The sequence below is a fragment of the Oryza brachyantha genome, chromosome 2, assembly GCF_000231095.2.
Source record: "Oryza brachyantha chromosome 2, ObraRS2, whole genome shotgun sequence".
In the NCBI taxonomy this organism is placed as follows: domain Eukaryota; kingdom Viridiplantae; phylum Streptophyta; class Magnoliopsida; order Poales; family Poaceae; genus Oryza; species Oryza brachyantha.
Window position 1 is genome coordinate 14,490,067 of NC_023164.2, and position 21,542 is coordinate 14,511,608.

At 42.6% G+C, this 21,542-nt stretch overlaps 3 protein-coding genes across 7 annotated transcripts; 2 read left to right on the forward strand and 1 right to left on the reverse strand.

The window, feature by feature from the left end:
* The first annotated feature begins 5,133 nt into the window (after positions 1-5,133).
* LOC102702442 (chaperone protein ClpD1, chloroplastic) lies at positions 5,134-10,080 on the forward strand. Its single transcript, XM_006647261.3, has 12 exons — positions 5,134-5,966; positions 6,464-6,633; positions 6,722-6,951; positions 7,054-7,162; positions 7,256-7,383; positions 7,494-7,595; positions 7,675-7,956; positions 8,047-8,156; positions 8,239-8,533; positions 8,630-8,863; positions 9,069-9,299; positions 9,532-10,080. The coding sequence occupies exons 1-12, from the start codon at positions 5,356-5,358 to the stop codon at positions 9,841-9,843; spliced, it is 2,814 nt and encodes a 937-aa protein (XP_006647324.2). The 5' UTR covers positions 5,134-5,355; the 3' UTR covers positions 9,844-10,080.
* Positions 10,081-10,978: 898 nt separating this feature from the next.
* LOC102705050 (chloroplastic import inner membrane translocase subunit HP30-2-like) lies at positions 10,979-14,707 on the reverse strand. Its single transcript, XM_040520721.1, has 6 exons — positions 14,341-14,707; positions 13,187-13,302; positions 12,795-12,921; positions 11,701-11,849; positions 11,542-11,604; positions 10,979-11,291 (listed from the first exon to the last, which is right to left on the reverse strand). The coding sequence occupies exons 1-6, from the start codon at positions 14,629-14,631 to the stop codon at positions 11,264-11,266; spliced, it is 774 nt and encodes a 257-aa protein (XP_040376655.1). The 5' UTR covers positions 14,632-14,707; the 3' UTR covers positions 10,979-11,263.
* Positions 14,708-14,809: 102 nt separating this feature from the next.
* On the forward strand, positions 14,810-21,000 carry LOC102705321 (protein WHAT'S THIS FACTOR 9, mitochondrial-like). 5 transcript variants are annotated; one of them, XM_040520718.1, is made up of 6 exons: positions 14,810-16,158; positions 16,874-17,626; positions 18,388-18,914; positions 19,755-19,862; positions 19,978-20,133; positions 20,256-21,000. In XM_040520718.1, exon 1 carries the CDS (start codon positions 14,833-14,835, stop codon positions 16,018-16,020), a length of 1,188 nt encoding a protein of 395 aa, XP_040376652.1. In that variant the 5' UTR covers positions 14,810-14,832; the 3' UTR covers positions 16,021-16,158; positions 16,874-17,626; positions 18,388-18,914; positions 19,755-19,862; positions 19,978-20,133; positions 20,256-21,000. The 5 variants fall into 5 exon arrangements, with proteins under 5 accessions (XP_040376652.1, XP_040376651.1, XP_040376653.1 ...); XM_040520717.1 differs by having other exon boundaries at positions 19,978-21,000; XM_040520719.1 differs by having other exon boundaries at positions 16,874-17,133; positions 19,978-21,000.
* The last annotated feature ends 542 nt before the right edge of the window (positions 21,001-21,542 follow it).

The following is a 21,542-nucleotide window of genomic DNA, read 5'->3' on the forward strand; positions in this document are numbered from 1 at the left end:
AACATATAGATAGACTATTTTTTAATACTAACAGACATAGAGTAGTTCATAAAGAAAACAAGATAGATGGTGGGATGGCAGATTCACTGTCACCACCATTGCTTTTTTTAAAAGGAGTATAGATATATCAAAATTTAAATTTTTAATCCTAAATTTTGAATTGTTTTTGAGGTTTTCATTTAAGTTTACTTTCCAGTTTAACTTTTAAATCAGTAAAAATACGTATATAAAAAATTTATTTATAAATTATTTTTCGTTTATAAATATACCGGACAGTTTTTTCCGTAAGACATCAAATAATCACATCTAATTACCATCCATTTATTAAGATACTAATTGTAAACTTCGGGTATGGTGCCTGTTTCTATACGGCATCATAGTCCAAACAAAAGATATGCCACGCATGTGTGCTATCAGGCCTTCAGGCGTACACTGTCTAGGAGGGTGCTAATTAATTAGTCTCTCACTTGAAACACAAGTATCTATTTCGTACGGCTCTGCTCTGTTCGGTATGGTACAACTGGTGGTAATAATTCTCCACGTTTTTCCTACGCACACTTTACATATTTTTATAAACTTTTTTACATAAAAGTTGTTTTTAGAAAATTATATTAACTTATATTTTAAATACTTAATTTATCATTCGTGGATGAAGTAACTTGTTTTATGTGATCTTATTCTCCTTTTAGGCCTTGTTCGGTTAGTTGGGATTTAATCCCCAAGAGGAATATATCCTCAGGAGGATTAGATGAATCCCTCTCATGTTACTCAATTCCTGTAGGGTTTGACTCCCCAACTTTTTTATAATCCCTTCTATAAAAAACATCCGTTCGTTTTAGCATGGACTTACAGAAAATAGCATGTTGGGATTTTACACATTATCAAATAAGATGACATGATTTTTTTCATACCACCGATGGAGAGGATTAATTCCTCGGCCAAGACAATAGAAAACTCCCGGGATAGACTGGATTAGAACCCCGACTGAGCTTAACCGAACAACAATTTTTCTATGAGCCGGGATTTATTCCGTAAGGGGAAATATATGGGGTTGTGGCCCACTCCCCCAATCCTCTAACAACAAGGTCTTAGGCTGATCTCGAACCCACCTTAAAATGACAAAGAATCGTTCGTTCTTATTACTCCCTCCGTCCAGATTTGATCAGCGTATTCTTCTCAGCGACAAGACCAAGGAGGAAAAATATAAGTTATAGTCCATTTACTCCATGACGCTAAATGATTCTTCTCCTTCATCTTTGTAGCGTAGGACGTTTATTTGCCTAGTTTATTTTCTTGCATGCGAACTGATTGACTTAGGTGGTGTTTAGATTGAGAAAATTTTTGGGAGGAGTGTCACGTCAAATGTTTGACTGGATGTCGGAAGGGGTTTTCGGACACGAATGAAAAACGAATTTCACGGCTAGCCTAGAAACCGCGAGACGAATCTTTTGAGCCTAATTAATCCGTCATTAGCACATGTTGGTTACTGTAGCACTTATGGCTAATCATGGACTAATTAGGCATTCGTCTCAAGATTTCTACATAACTGTGCAATTAGTTTTTTGGTTCATCTATGTTTAATGCTTTATTTAGGTGTCCAAAAATTCGATGTGATGTTTTTGAAAAAAAATTTTGGAAACTAAACAAGGCCTTAGTCTTGCATGGGAGATGAAAAGCCAGTGTGTGAAAACAACAAATGCAGACAATCAGAAGGCTTATGCGTCGATCAATTCTAAACATTTCTTTTTCACTTAGGTGATGATCAAATCTGGACGGAGGGAGTACTAATCAAGATTTACATTTTTATCAAGAGCATATTTCCCAGACTACTAAGGCCGCGTTCGATGATAGTATGGAGAGCGGGTTAGTTATCTGGTGCGGAAAACATAGTAATAGATTAGTACATGATTAATTAGTTATTAATTATTAAAAACATATAAAATAGATTAATATGATTTTTAAAGCAACTTTTCTATAGAAAATTTTCACAAACGATATACCATTTAGCAATTCGGAAAACGTACGCGGAAAACGAAGAAAGTTAGTTATCTAACCGGGGTGGCAAACACGACCTAAATATGATGAGCTCTTTTGTGGATAAAAAATGAGGAATAAAAGATTATTTGATTTTTTTATATTCAATAGTATAAATAATGAAATTAACTATTACAAGGATAAAAGTCTACTTTAGAAAAAAGAAAATAATGAGCTTTTGTATACAAACTTTTTTCCATAAAAATATACCGTTTCGCAATTCAATAAGCGTGTGCATAAAAGCATGAAAAAAATCTAGGAATAATTTAATGGAATGAACGCAGCCATAGTGTGTTTCATGTAAAAGTTTATATATAAAATTTTCTTCCAAATTATTTTAACTATTTTTAAGTTTAAGAAAATTAATATGTAATTAGTCAGGTGTTAATGGCTGGTTTCGTTTTACGCGCCGCTAAGCCCAACAGCTCCTTCGAACTCAGTATAAGACCCCGTATTTTGTTTGTTATCGATAATAAATTATCCAGGGCACGTTTTCTAATTCCCTGAATGATATTCCTATGTTCCATGCAGAAATCTGTTATACAAATTATTAAAATCTCAACCCCTCCTAAGATGTCTTCATGCATGCTTAACATAGTATTATACCCTACTAATTACTCTCTCCAATTTTTGAGTTGACGCATTTGGCTTTTTAATTTACATTTAATTCTTTGTCTTATTCTAAAATTTTGTTCAAATATACAAAATTATAAATCACACTGAAAGTTATTTTAATAATAAATCAAAACATAAAAAACAATTAATAATTATATAAATTTTTTTAATAAGATGAAAGATTCAAACATAGACAAAAAGGAATTAAAAAAACAAAGGGAGTAGCTAACCAAGCTGACCGGCAAACATGCTTGTACACACGGACTATTAAGAACTTGGCACTTTGCGGTGGATCTGTGGAGACTAGAGAGTGAGAATCCAAGACGCACTTGCGCTACCTAGCCTGCCCTCTACGGACGAGATTCTCGTCGAAAGAGGACAAGCGAACGCTGTGCTGTAACCGGTTGTAAGCACCACGCACGCAGGATGCATGTGTAACAAAGCACACAAACCGGCGTTGAAAAGAGCCAAATTACCGTACCAGCACGCACGCACGCACGCGCTCGGTAGCTCCTCCCTCGGTGCCAGCCAAATAGGGTAGAAATGTGTGTGGAGTTTTTTCACACACGTGTGGGTACGCGTAGCCGCCCGGAGGAGAGAAACTTCCGGTCTGCACGCGCGCACGCACGGGCCGCACGGCCAACCGTAACACAGGCGGCGTACGTACGGGCCGTGGCAGCGCTCGGTTGAGAGACCGCGAGGAGAAAGAGGGTTCGCGATCATAGAAAGAAAAAACCGAACTGAATGTCAACCCCGTTTTAGTAATCGTCGGTTCATTAAATCACACAGGCGCGGTGAGCTTCATCTCACCAGCTCAAAGATTCCCTACCAGCTTAGCTCATCCCGTGTCTTGTAGAGCTCCTCGTCTCCTCTGCAGGACACGGGTTCCTTACCACAAAACATTACTTTTTTCATAATTTTTGTCAGTGCGATTATCGAGAAGAGAGAAGGGCGCCACCGATGAGCTGCCGTCGCCGGGACGGCCAGGACGCGTCGTCGCTGGCTAGATCCGTCGCCGGGATACGCCGTCGGCCGGACGTGTCGTTGCCGGCCAGATCCGCCGCGGGACAGCCGGGACACGCCGTCGCCTGGGGCGCACCGTTGCCAGCCACATCCGCCGCGGGACAGCCGGGACGCGCCATCGCCGGCCATATTCGCCGCCGGGACGGCCCGGACGCACCGTCGCCCGCCCGATAGACTCCCGTCGGACTCGCCGTCGCCCGCTGCCGCCTCCGCCGGGGCTCACCGTCGCAAGACTTAGAGAGAGGGGGAGGGAGACGAACGAGAGACGGAGAAAGAGAGAGGGACATGGAGAGAGAAGGAAATAAAAAAAATTTAAATGGGTCTCATCTAGAGACACATGCACTGTGAAAGTTGTATCCTATGTGTGGCCTTAGCCTACGTGGCATCACTTTTTTGCTGAGGCTCCTTCTTCGTGCAGCTTCGATAGTGCATGCCCTTAGTAGTCGGTTCATTAAATCACATATCTGACTGCTAGACCACTGATCAAACCGTCGGTTCTTATTTATTAATATTATATTTAATTTATATTGTTTTTAGGATGGGTAAAATATATATAAATAAACCACTATATTTATTATTATATACCTATAACATCTTAAAAATAATTACATTATAGTAATCTAATATATTTATGATATAATACTGTCATATGATCCGTTTAATTCACGAAATCGACCGGTTCAGAGCACCGACCATTTCACATGCTTGTATCGGTTCGTTTGGAGGGATAGTCATCGAGATCGAGTAGAGCCGCAAAATAACCCGTTCCGGTTTTCGGTTCCACTGGCGTCCGGTCCGGTTTTCTAACTATGTTCGCTATGCGTCGGCCACGTCGTGACACATGCGCCGACGTGAGCGATCCGCGAGTACGCGGCACTGGAAGGTGCTTGCTGCTGCCGCTCACGTGGGACCGGGCAAAATGGGGGGGGGGGGGGGGGGGGGGACGCATCGGGGTGCTGACACGACCGTCGGCCCGATACAAAGTCCGCGCGATGTGCGATGCCGACAAGTGTGTGTGAGTGTGGCGCCATCCGGCCATGTGGGTCGTGCCCGCGCGCGCCACGGCACGGCACGGCAACCCCCCGGGAAACGGCCGAAACAGCGGCCAAACTCCCGACATCCCTCGCCCGCCGCGCGGATCGTCACGCCCGGCGATCGTCGTCGCAGTCGGACGGAGCGCCACGCCTTTTGACCGCGCGCGGTTGGGTACCGGTGGCGTGCGGCGATTGCCGGCGCCGCGGTAGAAACCCCGGGAAATCCGATAAAAACCAAAATCGGCGATCCCTTTCTGCCACCGGCCGGTCGCAGGCTCGCAGCCGTCCCAAACTCCCGTTTCCAACGTGAGCTCCTCCTCCTCCTCCTCCTCCTCTTCCTCGCCGCCGCCTCCTTCCTTGCGTGCTTCCTTCGCCTTCCGCCGCCGTCCGTATTCTTATACCCCCTCCTCCTCCACCGGCGCTATTTCAGATTCACCCACCACCACCACCACCATCACGCCTCGGAGTAGATACGTACGTACGCCGCTACGTTTTTAGATTGAAGATACGTGGGATTTGTTTAGGTGGGCAGTTTGGTTGGTTCGTTCGTTGATTGCATTGGATTAATTGGGAATTGGGAGAGAGAGAGGTGGTGTGCTAAGGATAGTAGTAGTGGTGGTTGGCTGGTGCGGTTGCGGGTGATCGAACGATGGAGGTGTGCTGCTGCTCGACGTCGTCGGCGGTGGCCGTGCTCGGGGCCGGGGATCTCGCTGGGAGGAGGTTCGCGGCCGCCGGGGTGGCGGCGAGGTGGGGGGCTGTGGGGATCGGGAGGGCGGTCGTGCTGGCGCACCCGCTGCGGCCGGTCCTGCGCGCGGCGTCGCAGGCGGCGCCGCGGCGGGCGCGGCGCGCGGTCGTCAGGGCGGTGTTCGAGCGGTTCACGGAGCGGGCGGTGAAGGCGGTGGTGCTGTCGCAGCGGGAGGCCAAGGGGCTCGGGGAGGGCGCCGTGGCTCCGCGCCACCTGCTGCTGGGGCTCGTCGCCGAGGACAGGTCGACGGGGGGCTTCCTCTCGTCGGGGATCAACATCGAGCGCGCGCGCGAGGCGTGCCGCGGCATCGGCGCCAGGGACCTGACCCCCGGCGCGCCATCGCCGTCCGGCTCGGGGCTGCAAATGGACATACCCTTCTCCGGGAGCTGCAAGCGGGTGTTCGAGGTCGCCGTGGAGTTCTCCCGGAACATGGGCTGCAGCTTCATCTCCCCGGAGCACCTCGCCCTCGCGCTCTTCACGCTCGATGATCCCACCACCAACAGTCTTCTCAGAAGGTAGGTACCTTTTCATACCTGAATATTATGTCCTCTTTGATTCTGTTAGCAACTTTTTATTGCTTCTGTTCATTATCACCTCTACTATTTCTCTTCTGATCCAATCTGATGCCATTTTCTCTTGTAAGTACAACGACAGACACTCCAATTGCTTATCTGTTGCTCATAAGAAACGCACATCATTTTGTCATCTGATAGTAATATATTACCTATTAGCTCATCTAGACAAATGACATGGGATAATCCATTATCAATGTGTTATTACTACGCCCCAAAAGTTATGTAAATGACAGTAATTATGGGAATCAATATGAACATGATAATTTTGTTGTCCTAAAAGGAATACCTCCTTTTGTTTTCTGTTTGTAATTAGTTTATATCAATGAAAATTTAACTGCTAGGTTTTGGCCTGGTAGTATTTTCCCTAAAAAAGGGAATAACTCCTTGTCCTTTTCACCATCTGTGCCAACATCAAAAGATCTTGTTATTTGTTTCAGCTTGGGAGCAGACCCGACTCAGCTAGCATCAGTAGCGCTCACTCGACTCCAAGGGGAGCTTGCAAAAGATGGCAGAGAACCTGCAGGAGCATCATCTTTCAAAGTGACCAAGAAATCTCCTGCCGAGGCTGGAAGATCTGCATTCTCCAAATCTTTAAATACAAAGAAAGGTCAGTACACATTGAAGGTCATCTTCATGATTGTTGATAATATAGGCCATGGATGTTGAATGCAACTTTGTCCTGTTTGTCATTTCAGAAAAGGGTGCACTTGATCAATTCTGTCTAGATTTGACCACACAAGCTAGTGGTGGGTTTATTGATCCCATCATTGGCCGTGAGGAGGAGATTGAAAGAGTAGTTCAGATAATATGCCGACGGACAAAGAACAATCCTATTCTTTTGGGTGAGGCAGGTGTTGGCAAAACTGCAATCGCTGAAGGGTTGGCTCTTCGAATTGCAAATGGAGATGTCCCCATTTACCTTGTGGTAAGCTTGGCTTGCCAATGATGGACGGAAAGCAATAAGTTTGTAAAATTTAGCTTTAAAATCAATAGTATTCGCAGTTCTCACATTTAAATTACCATACAGGCAAAGCGTATAATGTCATTGGATGTTGGTCTACTTATCGCTGGTGCAAAAGAAAGAGGTGAACTGGAGTCCAGGGTTACTAGTTTAATTCGTGAAGTTCGCGAAGCAGGTCAGCTAGTGATGCAATATGAATGTTAAATCATAGACATTTAAGTCCTTTGGATTTGATCCTGATGTTTGAGGGTGCTCAAATTTGATGCAGGGGATGTTATTCTTTTCATTGATGAGGTTCACAATCTTATTGGATCTGGAACTGTTGGAAAGGGTAAGGGTGCTGGCCTTGACATTGGCAACTTGCTGAAGCCCCCACTTGCTAGAGGTGAATTGCAGGTATTGGATTTGCTCTGTTTCATCCTATGCGTTCTTGCTCTATGTCAGAAAGAACATTTCTATCTTACCGCATTACCTATCTTATAGGCAATATTTCTTTGTACTTTTAGTGCATTGCAGCTACAACTCTAGATGAACACAGGATGCATTTTGAGAAGGATAAGGCTTTGGCTCGCCGCTTCCAGCCAGTATTAGTAGAGGAGCCAAGTCAGGTTTGCAGATATTTCTTATGGAAGTTAGGTAATTTTACTTGTACATTTGTTTCTCAACCACAATTGGAACTTATTGCAGGATGATGCTGTGAAGATATTACTTGGTCTTCGTGAAAAATATGAAACATATCACAAATGCAAATTTACTTTAGAAGCCATCAATGCAGCAGTTTATCTGTCAGCAAGATATATCCCTGACAGGCAGCTCCCTGATAAGGCTATTGATCTGATCGATGAAGCTGGGAGTAGAGCTCGAATGGAATCATTTAATAGGAAGAAGGAAGGGCAGTCTTCTATCCTCTTAAAGTCACCAGATGAATACTGGCAAGAGATAAGAGCTGCTCAAACCATGCATGAAGTGGTAATGGGGCATTTTCTACTGGTTATATGGTGATTTTATTTGGTCCATCAGGTGCTAAATATATAACATTTGCTGTCCTAAATTACTCAGGTGTCGTCAAACCAGATGAAGTATTCTCCAGATCAAGAGAGTGGCAGTGCTACCACTGAAGCACCGGACGAGGACAAGACTGAGTTGGTATCCGAACTCCAAGTTGAGGAGTAAGTTTTCTCACGACAAAATGTGCAGTATAATCTCCATTACCTGTCTTTCTCACAAAGGAACTTAATTGGAATAATGCAGACCAATCATAGTTGGAACAGAGGACATTGCAAGAGTTGCCTCATTATGGTCAGGGATACCAGTCCAGCAGTTAACTGCTGACGATAGAAAGCTTCTTGTAGGACTAGATGATGAGCTCAGAAAGCGCGTTATTGGTCAAGATGATGCTGTTATGGCAATATCTAGAGCAGTGAAGAGATCACGGGTTGGCCTCAATGATCCTGACAGACCTATTGCCACTCTGCTTTTCTGTGGTCCGACAGGAGTTGGTAAAACTGAGCTTACTAAAGCTCTAGCAGCTAGTTATTTTGGATCGGTAAGTCATCCTATCCATGTTGTCATCTGATTATTTCAACACCATTTGTATATAATTCATAGAATGTGGCTTAACAAGTTCATTTTTTGTAAACAGGAATCTGCTATGCTCAGATTAGACATGAGCGAGTATATGGAGAGGCACACTGTGAGCAAGCTCATAGGCTCTCCTCCAGGGTACATTGGATATGGTGAAACTGGTACTCTGACAGAAGCTGTCAGGAGAAAGCCATTTACTGTAGTATTACTTGATGAGATAGAGAAAGCTCACCCTGATATTTTCAACATTCTTCTCCAAATTTTCGAAGATGGGCATCTGTCGGACTCACAGGTACTAGATCTGAAGATTCTGATATGCAGCTGTTTTGTTACATGTCCATAAATAAGTTTCAAACAGTAGAGTTATTTGAAGAATTTTTGTGAGTTTCTATCCCTAGAAAGTAATGCTAAAAATGACCAGAATCTCTGCCACTTCCATATTTTTATTATGGTTCAGCGCTTACATGTTTTATTTACATTATAACTTTGTGTTACAGGGCCGCAGAGTGTCATTCAAGAACACATTGATTGTCATGACATCAAATGTTGGTTCTACATCAATTTCAAAGGGAAGACGAAGCATGGGTTTCTCGACAGAAGATACTGAATCAAGCTCATATGTTGCAATGAAATCCCTGGTAAATGAGGAGTTGAAGGCATTTTTCCGCCCTGAATTGCTCAACAGAATCGATGAGATGGTTGTATTCCGTCCCTTAGAGAAAACTCAGGTTAGTTTCGTACTCTTGGCCTTGAATTTGTTTAAAAAATACTTTACAGATATTTAGTCAACTTGGATAACGATTCCATTAGTTAGTTTACTAAGTACATGAAAAAAGGATTTATTTGGATATGCACCTAGTTAGACATACAGCTAATGTGACATAATTATCGCTGCAAATACCTACTACCCTGAAACTTCCGATCAGCTCGGAAACTAACTCCCCATTGACATAATTGCAGATGCTAGCTATTCTTGATATCATCCTACAAGAAGTGAAGGGTAGGCTGTTGGCCCTTGGAATAGGCTTAGAGGTGTCTGACGCAATGAAAGACCTGATTTGCCATGAAGGCTATGACAAGAGCTACGGTGCGCGGCCGCTAAGGAGAGCCGTCACCCACCTGATTGAGGATGTGATCAGCGAGGCGATTCTTTTCGGTGAATACAAGCCCGGCGACACCATACTGATGGATATCGATGCTGCTGGGAAACCTTGCTTGAGCCGCCTGAATGAGAAGATCGTCCAGCTGTCTGACCCGACACGGACATTCTGAAGCTCTGCATCCTGGTTTAGTACTTTAGAGGTCTAATTTTTCATTCTTTCTCGAGATTACTAATTCATTTTTTAGGTAGACACGGAATATTTCATTATGTACATAGCACAGTCAGGGGATTTGTCCCGGCATATGATGTCTTAAAACTTGTACCCAACTGTATATCGTTGTTGTTCAATTAATCAAACCTATAGGAGTACCATTTGTCTGTGTGTTCACGAGACAAACTTCTTTTAATGACAACCTGAACGTGTTGCGGAGGATCGGTAAAGTACACTGCCGCCGCCGCCACCATCCACTTCTTTCAAAATACAAGTACAGTCGTATAAACAAGCAAGGCCGGCATTTGAAATTTCACTATCTTGCTCAATTTTACTTGGAAGATATGAAATCTACGGCCAGTGGAATGTATTTCACCGTTTTACTCTGTTTCTTTCTCTTGGTCATCAATTCTTTTGCATAGTATATACAGTACTATACAGTACTCTAGTAGGATTGGTGGTCTTTACACAAAACTCTCGGTCTGCTACTGTTGCTCAACCTATTTCCTGATTTCTCAAAATTGTAGTGGCATGTACTACTTTTTATATTAGGAAAGATGCTGTTTTCGATATGTTTGGTTCAAGGGATGGCATGGGTTGGGATAGAACCTATCTCTGACCTTGTTTGGTTGGTGGCTGGGTGGGATGCATTGAACCCAGTAGAGGAATATTTCTCTCAGATCCAGGTCCAACCCATCCCACCAAACCAAAACAGTGGGACCGTCCTAGGATGACCACGACATACAGAGAGGGTGTCCATTTTATTTATTAAATTTATTTAAAATATATTATTTATACAAATATACATCCAATTACTTTATATTATTTATATATATTAATCCTAGTATTTAATATTTTGTTTTGGATATGAGATGTAACCTTTATCACATCTCATCCCTTCAACCAAACAAAAAAAACAGATCCAACCCATCCCATCTCATCCCTCCGACCAAACAAAAAACAAGATACAACCCATCCATCTAACCAAATAGAAAAATAGAACCAACTCATCCTATAATCCAGAGATGATCCAATCCAACCCACCTCGTCCACGAACCAAACACATCTTCGGCAGTTGTCACAAAGAGTCAAGATGATATGCCTTTTGACCAGGATGTACATATTGTACCACAAGCATGTGACTAATTGTTCTACAAAATTCATTAGGAAGATGAAAACTGATTACTTTGCCTAGAAAGCTTTTCACAGAACAGATGAAAACTGAAAGCATGTGACCAATAGTAACTACAGAAAGAAACTACATTCCCTTTATGATGAATGCGTTGCCTAGAAAGCTTATCATAGAACAGAGATGGCATAGGCACAGATAATAAAGTCCTACGCAATTCAAGGAGACATAAGCCAAGGGCTGCAAGCCTTCACCGTGCTTTTGCAAACTCAGGATCCCTGAAAAATATATATATAATTGGCATTAGATCAGGAATTGGAATACACTGCATGGGAGTCCGAAAAGTAATCTTGTGTCCTTAAAATTTGAATATAAAGCTGGCATTAAGTAGAATAAATAAATTAGGGGAGGGGAGGGGAGGGGAGGGACACTATTGAGCTGGACCAGGGTTCTTGTGGACAGGAAAAAGAAATCCATGACCAAAAAGTAGCAGTAATAAGAATGTTCTTGTGTCCATAGGTCACAAACCTTTTAATCTGATCGAGTATCAGAAGTCTGGGGCCAGGGGGAATCTTCACATCTCTCAAAGCACTGAAGCAGCATAAAGTAGATATCAACATATTAGTGTGGACACAACTTTTTCATTCTTCAGAGATGGTGTAGATTACAAATGAAGCGATAACTTGCCTGTCAGTAAGAAGGGGCAAGGTTTGATCAGTGAGTAGACCCTTCTTAAAATTCTTTTCATATTTCTCGAGGCCGAGTTTTTGCAACATGCTCCTTGCACGAGAGTAGTACAGATCCTCACTCTGTGGCTTTGAGAATTTCTGCCCAATCTGAATAGAATGAATTAACAGATAGAATTAGTAAGATATAGGGAATACTGAATTAACAATTCAACATCATGTCAGCTGGTTGAAAGTTGTGACAAGACTAAATAATAGTAATTTCACTAAAATCGAAAACGCTACTAAAGGTATGTGCACAGAAAATTATCAGAAAGTTATAGTAATTTTCTGATAATAATAGTAACTAAAATCAAATAATAGTAATATCACTAAAATCAAAAGCGCTACTAAAGGTATGTATACAGATTGTGTAGAGAATTCCACGTGCACAGAAAATTATCCGAAAGAAAGAAACATACTTAAAAAAATTGTACTTCAACAAAATGGTTCATCACACGTTTAAACTTTTAAACTCTCACTTATCCCATACAAAATTATCAAGGTCCTATCCAAGTACTCACATGAACAGCAAACTAGCTGCTTTCATGCTAAACATCTCTCTTCACTTTCTGGAGGCCTAACGCATAGGAGATTACACTTTATGAATATTTTTCAGAATGGAGTTTGTAACAAGAAACAAAAAGGTGGCATACTGGCACTGCCAAAGCTCATTGTTGTCATAAACACTTGAGATGTTCAGCATCTCCGTACATGACATAGACTTCAACCAACAAAACAAAATTCAGTATGTAATGTCCCTAATCCCTATGAAGCACCTGCCGTAGCTAGGCTTTAGCTAGATTGCTAGAAACATAATCAGGCAAAAACTTCGTTGATCAATGTCTACCAAGCTTATAGAACTACCATCTCCACAGGTAAAACAAAAATATATTTCTACATAATAATATTCCAATCCAAAGCTCACTTTATCTTAAGGCAGGAATAGCAAAGCAACTTCAGAATACAACAGATGTGAAAAGTTAGTAATAGAATGGAATGAACAGGAAAAATAACAACTAAAGTCAGTACCAGCAAGTAAATATAACTTCTTACCATGAAAAAGCCACCTTGAAATATTGCAAAAGCAGCACCTGTTGTAATTGCATTTGCAACTGGATTGGGAGTTCCCATTCCGCTAACTATGGAGAACAGAGCACCAGAACCAAAAGCAGCTGCCATGCTACACAAATACAAAAAGGACATTTGTGATTTGTCTAGCATAATTTCAGAAAGCAACGAATATGTATTTATTAACTTGAACTGTAGTTCCATCCAGGAATTTGAATATGCATAGTTTATCCCTTAATGGCTCATATCTGGAAGAGAATTTTTGAGACCAAGCATTTACAAGATTAAGTTTCATATATCAACCACCAATTTGATTGTACAAGTTATTGTGTTCCTTTAACTGTAGTTGCAATATAAACGAAATTTCAAAGACTCACCTGCCCTGGATATCCTCGCCACCACGTATCCTTCTCATAACACAAGATATGCCTGCATTTGCACCAGTCATAACTGCGAAATTCCGGGCTTGCACCAATGGTCCACCAGCTAAAGCCTACAAGTAGCACATTACATTGAAGTGTAAAAAATCAAATACTGGGACATATATGTGGCCTCTGTATGTCCAACATGTGCTATGTGAAAAAATGCAAGACTAAAATTAAGTCCATGGTTATATAGTTCATGAGTGAGACTTTTAACCTATTGTAGATTGTACCTTCAAAGGAAAATCTATGCCAAAGTTCAATGCTTTCAAATTGTATGATTAACCCTAATCACCATGGCACCAATCAGGGCTTGATTAATCATTAATCAGGCCGATTAATTGACCCTAGTCGGTCCTATGTTTTTGTAATATCGAGTTGATGAAATGATGATTTATATATCTTTTAGTATTGTTAATTTTTTATTTTTATATTTCTGCTATTTTCTGTATTCTTACCTTGTGCATATAAGATGGAGGAACAAGAATGGTGGACATTCCATCTTAGTGAAGCTGGATATGGATCTAGATTACTGTAATGTTTTCATTAAATTAAACACCTTCCTGTAGTATATAGTACAAGTGTAAAGCAAAGCAAGTATCAAGATTAATCAGACAATCAGATTTCTGATTGGCTGATCATGTTGATTGCACCTAGGACGATCAGATAACATTGTGCTAGTTTGGAACTAGTGGTTGAACAGATGGCATATGTTTTCTACAATATAGCCATAATCTACTTCACTCTCCATTCTTTGTTCTTGCGGTCTTGCCTTACCAAATTTGCTCCCTGCACCCGTTCTAATCCTATGCCAGACCAACCGATCTTTGTGCTCAACAATAATTTGCACAAAGGAAAACTGCAATCTGCAATCCGAGAGCAATATCACGCATCAACAGAAGTGTCCACTAACGACATTGATGCATGTATCACGATCAATCAATTAGGTAGGTGGAACCATGATTGCAAGAGCAGATTATTCCAAATTGCAATTTTGATACGGCACGTCGCAAATCGTAAGTAAACCTCAGTTTCACGAAGAATTCATCAAATGCGAGAAAAAAATAATATTCGGGTAGAAGATGCGACAGCCTGGCAGGGTTGGCAACCTGAGCCTGCTTGAAGGAGGCCATGGCTTCCGGGTTCGCGTTGGGCGGCGGCTGCGGCACCGGGAACGGAGACCCCCCGTCGGCGGTGAGCGTGCCCATGAGCCCGCCCAGCGCCGCGCCCTGCACCGCCCCGACGGCCGTGGTCACCACGGCCTCGATGTGCGTGGGCTGCTCCGCCATCCACTTGCGGAACCCCGCCTCCAGCGCCTTCACGCGCCCGCTCCACTCCTCCAGCGGGTTACCCCCGCGCGCCTGCCCGGCGGCCAACGACGACGACGACGCCGACGCCATCGCCCTCCTCCGCTCACCAACCCGCAATCTCTTCTCGCTGCTTCCCTTCTCGTCGTCTTCCGCAGACGGAGACGAGAAGACGCCCTCTTTATCCCCTCCGACGCTCGGAATCTTCGCTCGCTTAACCCCCAGCTGGGCCTCTAGTACTATAGGCCCATTTGCTTAGGCCCATTTGAGTCGGCGAGGTCTCGAGGTCTCTCCATGGCGTGGCGGTGGCCGCGAGCGGCGAGGGGGTTGGGGGTGGGGAGGAGGAGGAGGGGGTGGTCGGAGGCGGCGCTGTTCGCGGCGGAGCAGCGGGCGACGCTGGTGAACGTGAAGCTGAAGTGGGTGAAGGACCGGGCGCTCGACGCGGCGGTGTCGCGGGAGCGCCACCTGCGCGACGCCCACCACCTGCTCGACCTCGTGTCGTCCCGGCCGGGCCACCGCGCGTCGCGCCCCGAGCTCCTCGCCGACAGGTCCGTGCGCAAGGCGTTCGGGTGCGCGGGCGCGGTGGACGCGTTCCTGGGCAGGTACCACACGCTCTTCGCGCCGCGCCGCGGCGGCGGCGTGTCCCTCACGGACGCGGCGCTCGACCTCCGGCGGCGGGAGGCGGACTGCCTCGTCGAGTCCGAGCCCGACCTGGTGTCCCGCCTCCGCCGCCTCCTCATGCTCACCCTGCCGCGGTCGCTCCCGCTCCACACCGTCGACCTCCTCCGCTGGGACCTCGGCCTGCCCCGCGACTACCGCGCGTCCATCCTCCGCCGCTACCCGGAACATTTCGCTCTCGAACAGCCCGAGGGCGATGAGCGCGTCTGGCTCCACCTCCTCTCGTGGGACGACGGTCTTGCCGTCTCGGAGCTAGAGAAGAGCGCCGGCGTCGGTGACACCACTTGCCTCCCTTTCCCGGTGAGCTTCACGAAGGGGTTTGGTCTCAGAAGCAAGTGCGTTAACTGGCTGAGGGAATGGCAGGCCCTGCCGTACATCAGCCCCTACGCCGACCCGTCGGGCCTTGATCACCGCACAGATGTGTCGGAGAAGAGGAATGTAGGGGTGTTCCATGAGCTGCTGCACCTCACGGTGGCGAAGAGGACAGAGCGCCACAACGTGAGCAACATGAGGAAGCTGTTTGGCATGCCACAGAAGTTCACCAAGGTGTTTGAGCGCCATCCAGGCATTTTTTACCTCTCTCGAGTGCTTGGTACGCAGACAGTTGTGCTCAGGGAAGCTTATGGTGATGGAAGTCTGCTGCTCGAGAAGCATGCACATCCACTTGTTGCTATCAGGGAGGAGTATGCGACAGTGATGAGGGCGGCATTGCCGCCAAGGAGGAAGAGGCTTAGGGAAAATGACTCTTGCAGCAAGCGGGATGAGGATTATGAGGGAGGAGAAGAATTTGAACTCACTGAATGAATTCCTCTGTGCAATGAATCAATTTTGAGTGCACTGAAATGAAGAAGAATTAGTGAAATCACACAATGACTTGTTAGGCAAAAAAAGACTTAGTGAACCTCATTAGATGGATCCCTTGCAACGCCAACAGCAAAGCAGGTACGAGTTCAGAACTTCGGTTGTGCACCTTCGTACACTTATCTTGAGTAAAGTGGAAGATGTTTAGCCTTAAGGTTCTATATTGGTTTAGAATTTCTGACTTCTTCAGTCTGTCCTTTAAATTTAATTTTTCAATTATGAACAAGCAAATTAGATTTGAGCATCGTATCACTTAACTGAACATAACTTCAGTGGTAATTTGCCCCTCATCTTTTCACTTATACTTATGCTTATAGGTCAAAATTTTGAATTATAAAACTTAAATTTTGAGTTGATTTTGGTTTTTTCCAACATAGTTTATTTCCCGGTGTTGGCGAAAAGCGATCTAGGGTCTCCCATTTCTCAGGAGGAACCGTGCTGTGGCCCACCATGTCAGCACATAGGAGGCGAGGCCTGGACTGATTGGGTTCCTAGCCTCCTGGGGCCCCGGCACCTCCCCATTCTTCATGCTTCTACTGGGGAGGAGAGTGTGGAAACCTACAAAATCTACAAAATATTTTTTAATCATTAGTAAGCCATTCGCTTATGCTTAATACAAGCGAAAATATGGGGCCGAAAAAATAATAAGAGTGATTGTCCCTTTCCTTTTTTTTTTTGGTTTAAAGAAAAGTAACCATTTTCCAGTTTCAGTTTAAACTTCTGAACATCGAAAGGAGTTCATACCAAATCATAAGCATGTAACTTAGACTTGTTACTTTTTTCTACATGCATGCAGTAATTTGATGAGCAGTAGCTTTGGGCCAGGCAGACCGTGTGAACATTAGATTTGCAAAGTTGGAAGCATGCACGTTTGCTCCCTTGCGCCATGTGAGAATTGGACCTCATCTAGTTGAGCCAAGTGCCCAAGTGGCATCCTTGCATATCAGAAATTCTCCAATCAGTGGCACCACCAGCAGGATTTCATTATATGTTTCTCAATATCTATTTGATTGTATTCATCTTGTTAACATTATTTTGTGCAGACATGTTCATCTGGTAATGAACTTGTACTTTCATTGCACTCAGTTGCCTTTGTTGTGTCCTTTGTTTCTACGTGTAGATAGCATGCACAGTTGCACATCCATATTATGCTTAAAACTTATTGGCATAGTTTGTAAACCCAGCGTGTAGAATCAATTGTTCAAACTCCAGAGTCCTTTGTTCCTAGTATATGACTTGCAGCTAGTAGTCTCATTTTGAGGTGGTTTCTGAAGTTATGAGAGTTCATAGGTTTACTAATCCAAAATTCAATTGAATAATTCAGTTTCCAACAATCATAAAAAGTTCATTCAGTTAGGAGGCTGTAGCTATAGCAGGGCTTTATGTTTGTTATTGTGATGTAATTAACTCAAATATATTATTTTCAATCTTTGTTTGAACTGGTGTTTTCTTTTCTTGTAATAGCAGGCCTTACTACTTTCTTCGGCATCATGTTGTTGCTTACTTTCAATTCTTAATACAATCAAAATAAGGGTCAATGAACTAGGTGGTGAGCTTTTTCATGATCAAGATCCTGTTTATACTGTACTTCTAGTTAGCTCAAATTGTACTGTTCCTTTCATACCCTCTAGATAATTCTCCTTCATATTATAATTGAAGGGGTATGTAGTTAGACACTCCAAAGGTACTTTGTTTGAAATTCCTGTCATTTCTGAGTATGTGTACAACAAAAGTTACACTATATTGAGTTTTTTTAAAGGTTCTTGAATAGATCGCTTTGACTATTTGCAGATGCATGAACTCCCAAAACCATTACTTGATATATAGAGTTTGGGAATTTTTTGCATGGTAGAGTTGTCACTGGTCAGTACTTACATTAAATTGTGACTTTCTGAGCAAATGAATTCCTACAGTTATATGATTGCATAGAGCCATGGAGTTTACATAGATATATCATATAGCTGAGATTTGATTCTTGAGTAAGGATCATGGCTCCTGGGAATTTCATTCACTTATTCAAGCAAGAAGAAACTGGTTTAAAGTTAGGAAAGACAAAAGAACTCACTTTTCATGACACGATCTGTATCTTCAGTTTAACATTTTGTTCCAACAGTCATGTTTAACTGAAAAAAACTCAATTGAATGATTAGATCTAGTGTTTGGGCTCTGGCTTCAATAAAAGACTGCAGTAAGTAGGGTCATGTGTGATGTTCTTTGTAAAAATATCTTCAGCTAGTGAATTACTCTCTATTCTCAGTTGCATGCTGATTGTCTTGTATAATTAAATGCAAATACCCTTTTGTTGAGCAGTACAAGGATTATGTGTGTATGCATGTTGCGCACACGTGATAGGAGTGGATCAGAGGACCCTGAGCCTTTGGGACGCTGACAACTGGGGAGAAGATGAACATTTGCATCAATCAATTTCAGTTGAATCTAGTTTTTTGCTCAGACCAACAAAAGGGCTTCACAAAGTAGGCTTTCGAAAGTCATGCCCATGTGCTGCACTTGTACTGAAAAGGCTGTGATAGTGAGAACTCTCTACCTGATACCTCTCGGTTGTTGAATGGTTATCATCTCATATGATTAGTTCCAATCACCAATTGTTGACTAGAGTCTTGGTCTAATAATTGATTATTATAGATTCAGTCCATCTTCATGAATGGATTACCATTGGCAGAATTTGTACAGGCCCTGTTAATTATTCATGATCATTTATGGGCAACTCATCTATGGATATTGTTAATATTGCATACATCTAATATCACAGATGCCCGCTAATTATTCTTGACCATTTATGGCCATGATTGGACATCCTCGTAAACTACTTCTGAAGGGTATGAGTCTCTTTTTTCGTAAATAGCTAATAGCCTGGTAATAATAGCTAACCTGCTATCTTTCAAATTTTCCACTAGCTTATTGGTTTTGAAGCAACAAAAGTTACAGAAGATTAGCTAGCAAGCTATTTTTTTTTTCAGACAAGTCCCTAGCAACATGAACAATGTGGTTATTTTACTGCTGAGGGTTTTTTAATGGCATCAGTATTTACTTTCTCCACAGCATTAGAATCAGAAGGTTTTCTCCTTACAGTATTGCAATTCCAAGAAACTGTAAAACTCTTTTTAGTCTTTTGACCTACAGTAACACAATTCCATAAAACATTTCATATATATCCATGAAAAGACAAATATTTCTAGCCATCTATTGGGGCCAATTTCCCTATGAGTATCCAAATGATACCCATGGTTTTTACTTCACAAAATTATCCTGTATAACAAAAATTCCATAGGACATGCGACAAATAGTGCAGTTACATGGCCTGATTAAGATAATAAAAGAATGTGTTGGTACTTCAAACAAGCATCAGCATGTTTCAAATCAATCTGCATCAGATAAATGACATATCCTCTTAATTTCATTCAGTTTCACCCGTTTCTGTTTTAATGTTCTCACTTCAAGTAGATTTGAAACTAGATATCACTTATTTTTGTAGTCTTGCACAGATGAGTATTGATTTGGACATTTGCATACTTAGTGAGTCTCTAATGCTTCTATTCTCCTGCTAGTGATTTATTAGGGCAGCCTGCTAAAGAACCTAATGAGTAGATGATACCAATTTAACATTTTTATAGGCAGTACTCTTTTGCTACATTGATCATAAATACTCTCTTTTACAGCTTGGTTGATGATAGAAATTCATTCTTTTAGTAGAAAGGTAGACGATCATGTGAAATCCGAGGTATTTGGAATGGCAAAGGCTCCAACAGGCAGTCTAAGAGTGAGAGGTACATCAGATAACACAATCACTCCCTCACTGTATCCTGTAAATTTTTAGCTTACGCTGAATTAACAATCAAGCTGCATGGTATATACTAATTCCTTAACCTATGTCTGCATCAGGCACAATCTTTGCACTACTGATCACTTGCTACTATAGAACAAGACGGGGTGTGAATGACATGCATACTTCATTTATCATGGATTCATACTGTAATGCTGTTAAGGTGTAGCTATAGCAAGGTCCACCAATGCTATCATGGAGGCTACCGAACCATGGTACAATATTCCCTTGTGCCAACGAAAGCGTCATTTCCACAAGCATATGTGAAATGATCTGGTGGTCACCCAACAATTTTAGAAGCTCTATTTAGCATCTGTCTAACATTAGTTAACCTCAGGATTGTTGCAAATGAAATGTGTGAGCCTGCTGCAGAAAGTACAGAAGACGGCACACAACTACAGTACTACACCAATGGTCCAACACAAGTACACAACTAGAAGTTGATTGCAGGTAGTGTGCTGCGCGTTATCCAAGCACAGGAAGGTACCCTGCTAAATTAGGGGCGCAGGTTAGGTCAATAGGACCAAGTGTGTTGTGGTACTTCAAACCTTTGTAAATGATTGTTGGCAACTAGGCAAAGTTAGGACTTTGGAGAAGAGGAGCGGGGGTGATTTGGAGCTTTCAAAACCAGCCTCGCATTCATGCATATGGGTGTAGATCATGGAGAAAGCATTGTATTTAATTATGAGGGATCTGAAATCGCCCACCAGGCATACAAAGATCCAGAATCAATATGGCCATACTTATCCCAGTGATGACTGATGATATGCCCCACTTCCATTCACACAGCTTGCACATGCCTTGAACATTTGCAAACCTACCTCACTTTGTATATCACTGCTCCTGGAGTCTATATATTATGCAAGCATCCAGTCCACAACCAGACAGGACAAAATTCCTAACCCCGTGCAGCATCTTATAGTCTTGATCACATTCCAAAATCCAAACTGCGCTATTGACAAAGGCATGGAGACCTCATTAGCATTGTTGGTCAGATCTCTAAATAGAGAGATGAAGCAACAATGTAAAGAGTACGATATTGTACATGTCATGAATTTTGTTACAGAAATATTATATGTGAAATGTTAGAGATATATAGCTTATTTTGTATTTCCCCATTATATTGGAGGGTTTCTTGCATATTTTCGTATACCTCTACATGTATATATCTTGGATGAATACAAGCATTGTTCATGGCATGAATTTGAAGTAAACAATTATAATATCTTCATAAACAGAAATAGCAGAGTCAGTATTACATGGAAAACATTATAATCACCTAAATAGTTGATGAATATTGGCCACAGAAGCGTGGGGTCGACTAGGCAGTCAGGGCAGTTAAGCCTATATATATAGTGAAGAAACCGTAAGGATCCAACAGGACTAAATGACATGTTTGGCCTAGTGAGGTATCATATTATATATGTTATTGTGTTATGGAAATAATAACAGGTTGGATGAACTAGCTTGTCGTAAAATAATAAGGCCGGTGCATTGATACTTAAGCTTTGATAAGCCAATCCCTGTAAATCAAACTGTTTGTTTCTTCAGTTTTACTTTGGAAGTAAAGATAAATTTTAACAACAATCCATGAATTTTTCAGCCTAATGTACCCTCGTGAGAA

Excerpts from the sequence above, each read along its gene's own strand:
- LOC102705321 (XM_040520717.1), top strand. The coding sequence starts at position 14,833 with ATGGCGTGGCGGTGGCCGCGAGCGGCGAGGGGGTTGGGGGTGGGGAGG.
- LOC102702442 (XM_006647261.3), top strand. The coding sequence starts at position 5,356 with ATGGAGGTGTGCTGCTGCTCGACGTCGTCGGCGGTGGCCGTGCTCGGG. Across the intron at positions 5,967-6,463 it reads ACCAACAGTCTTCTCAGAAG|CTTGGGAGCAGACCCGACTC; the intron begins GTAGGTACCTTT and ends TATTTGTTTCAG. Across the intron at positions 6,952-7,053 it reads ATGTCCCCATTTACCTTGTG|GCAAAGCGTATAATGTCATT; the intron begins GTAAGCTTGGCT and ends ATTACCATACAG.
- LOC102705050 (XM_040520721.1), bottom strand. The coding sequence starts at position 14,631 with ATGGCGTCGGCGTCGTCGTCGTCGTTGGCCGCCGGGCAGGCGCGCGGG. Across the intron at positions 13,303-14,340 it reads CCTCCTTCAAGCAGGCTCAG|GCTTTAGCTGGTGGACCATT; the intron begins GTTGCCAACCCT and ends TGCTACTTGTAG. Across the intron at positions 11,850-12,794 it reads TTCAAGGTGGCTTTTTCATG|ATTGGGCAGAAATTCTCAAA; the intron begins GTAAGAAGTTAT and ends CATTCTATTCAG.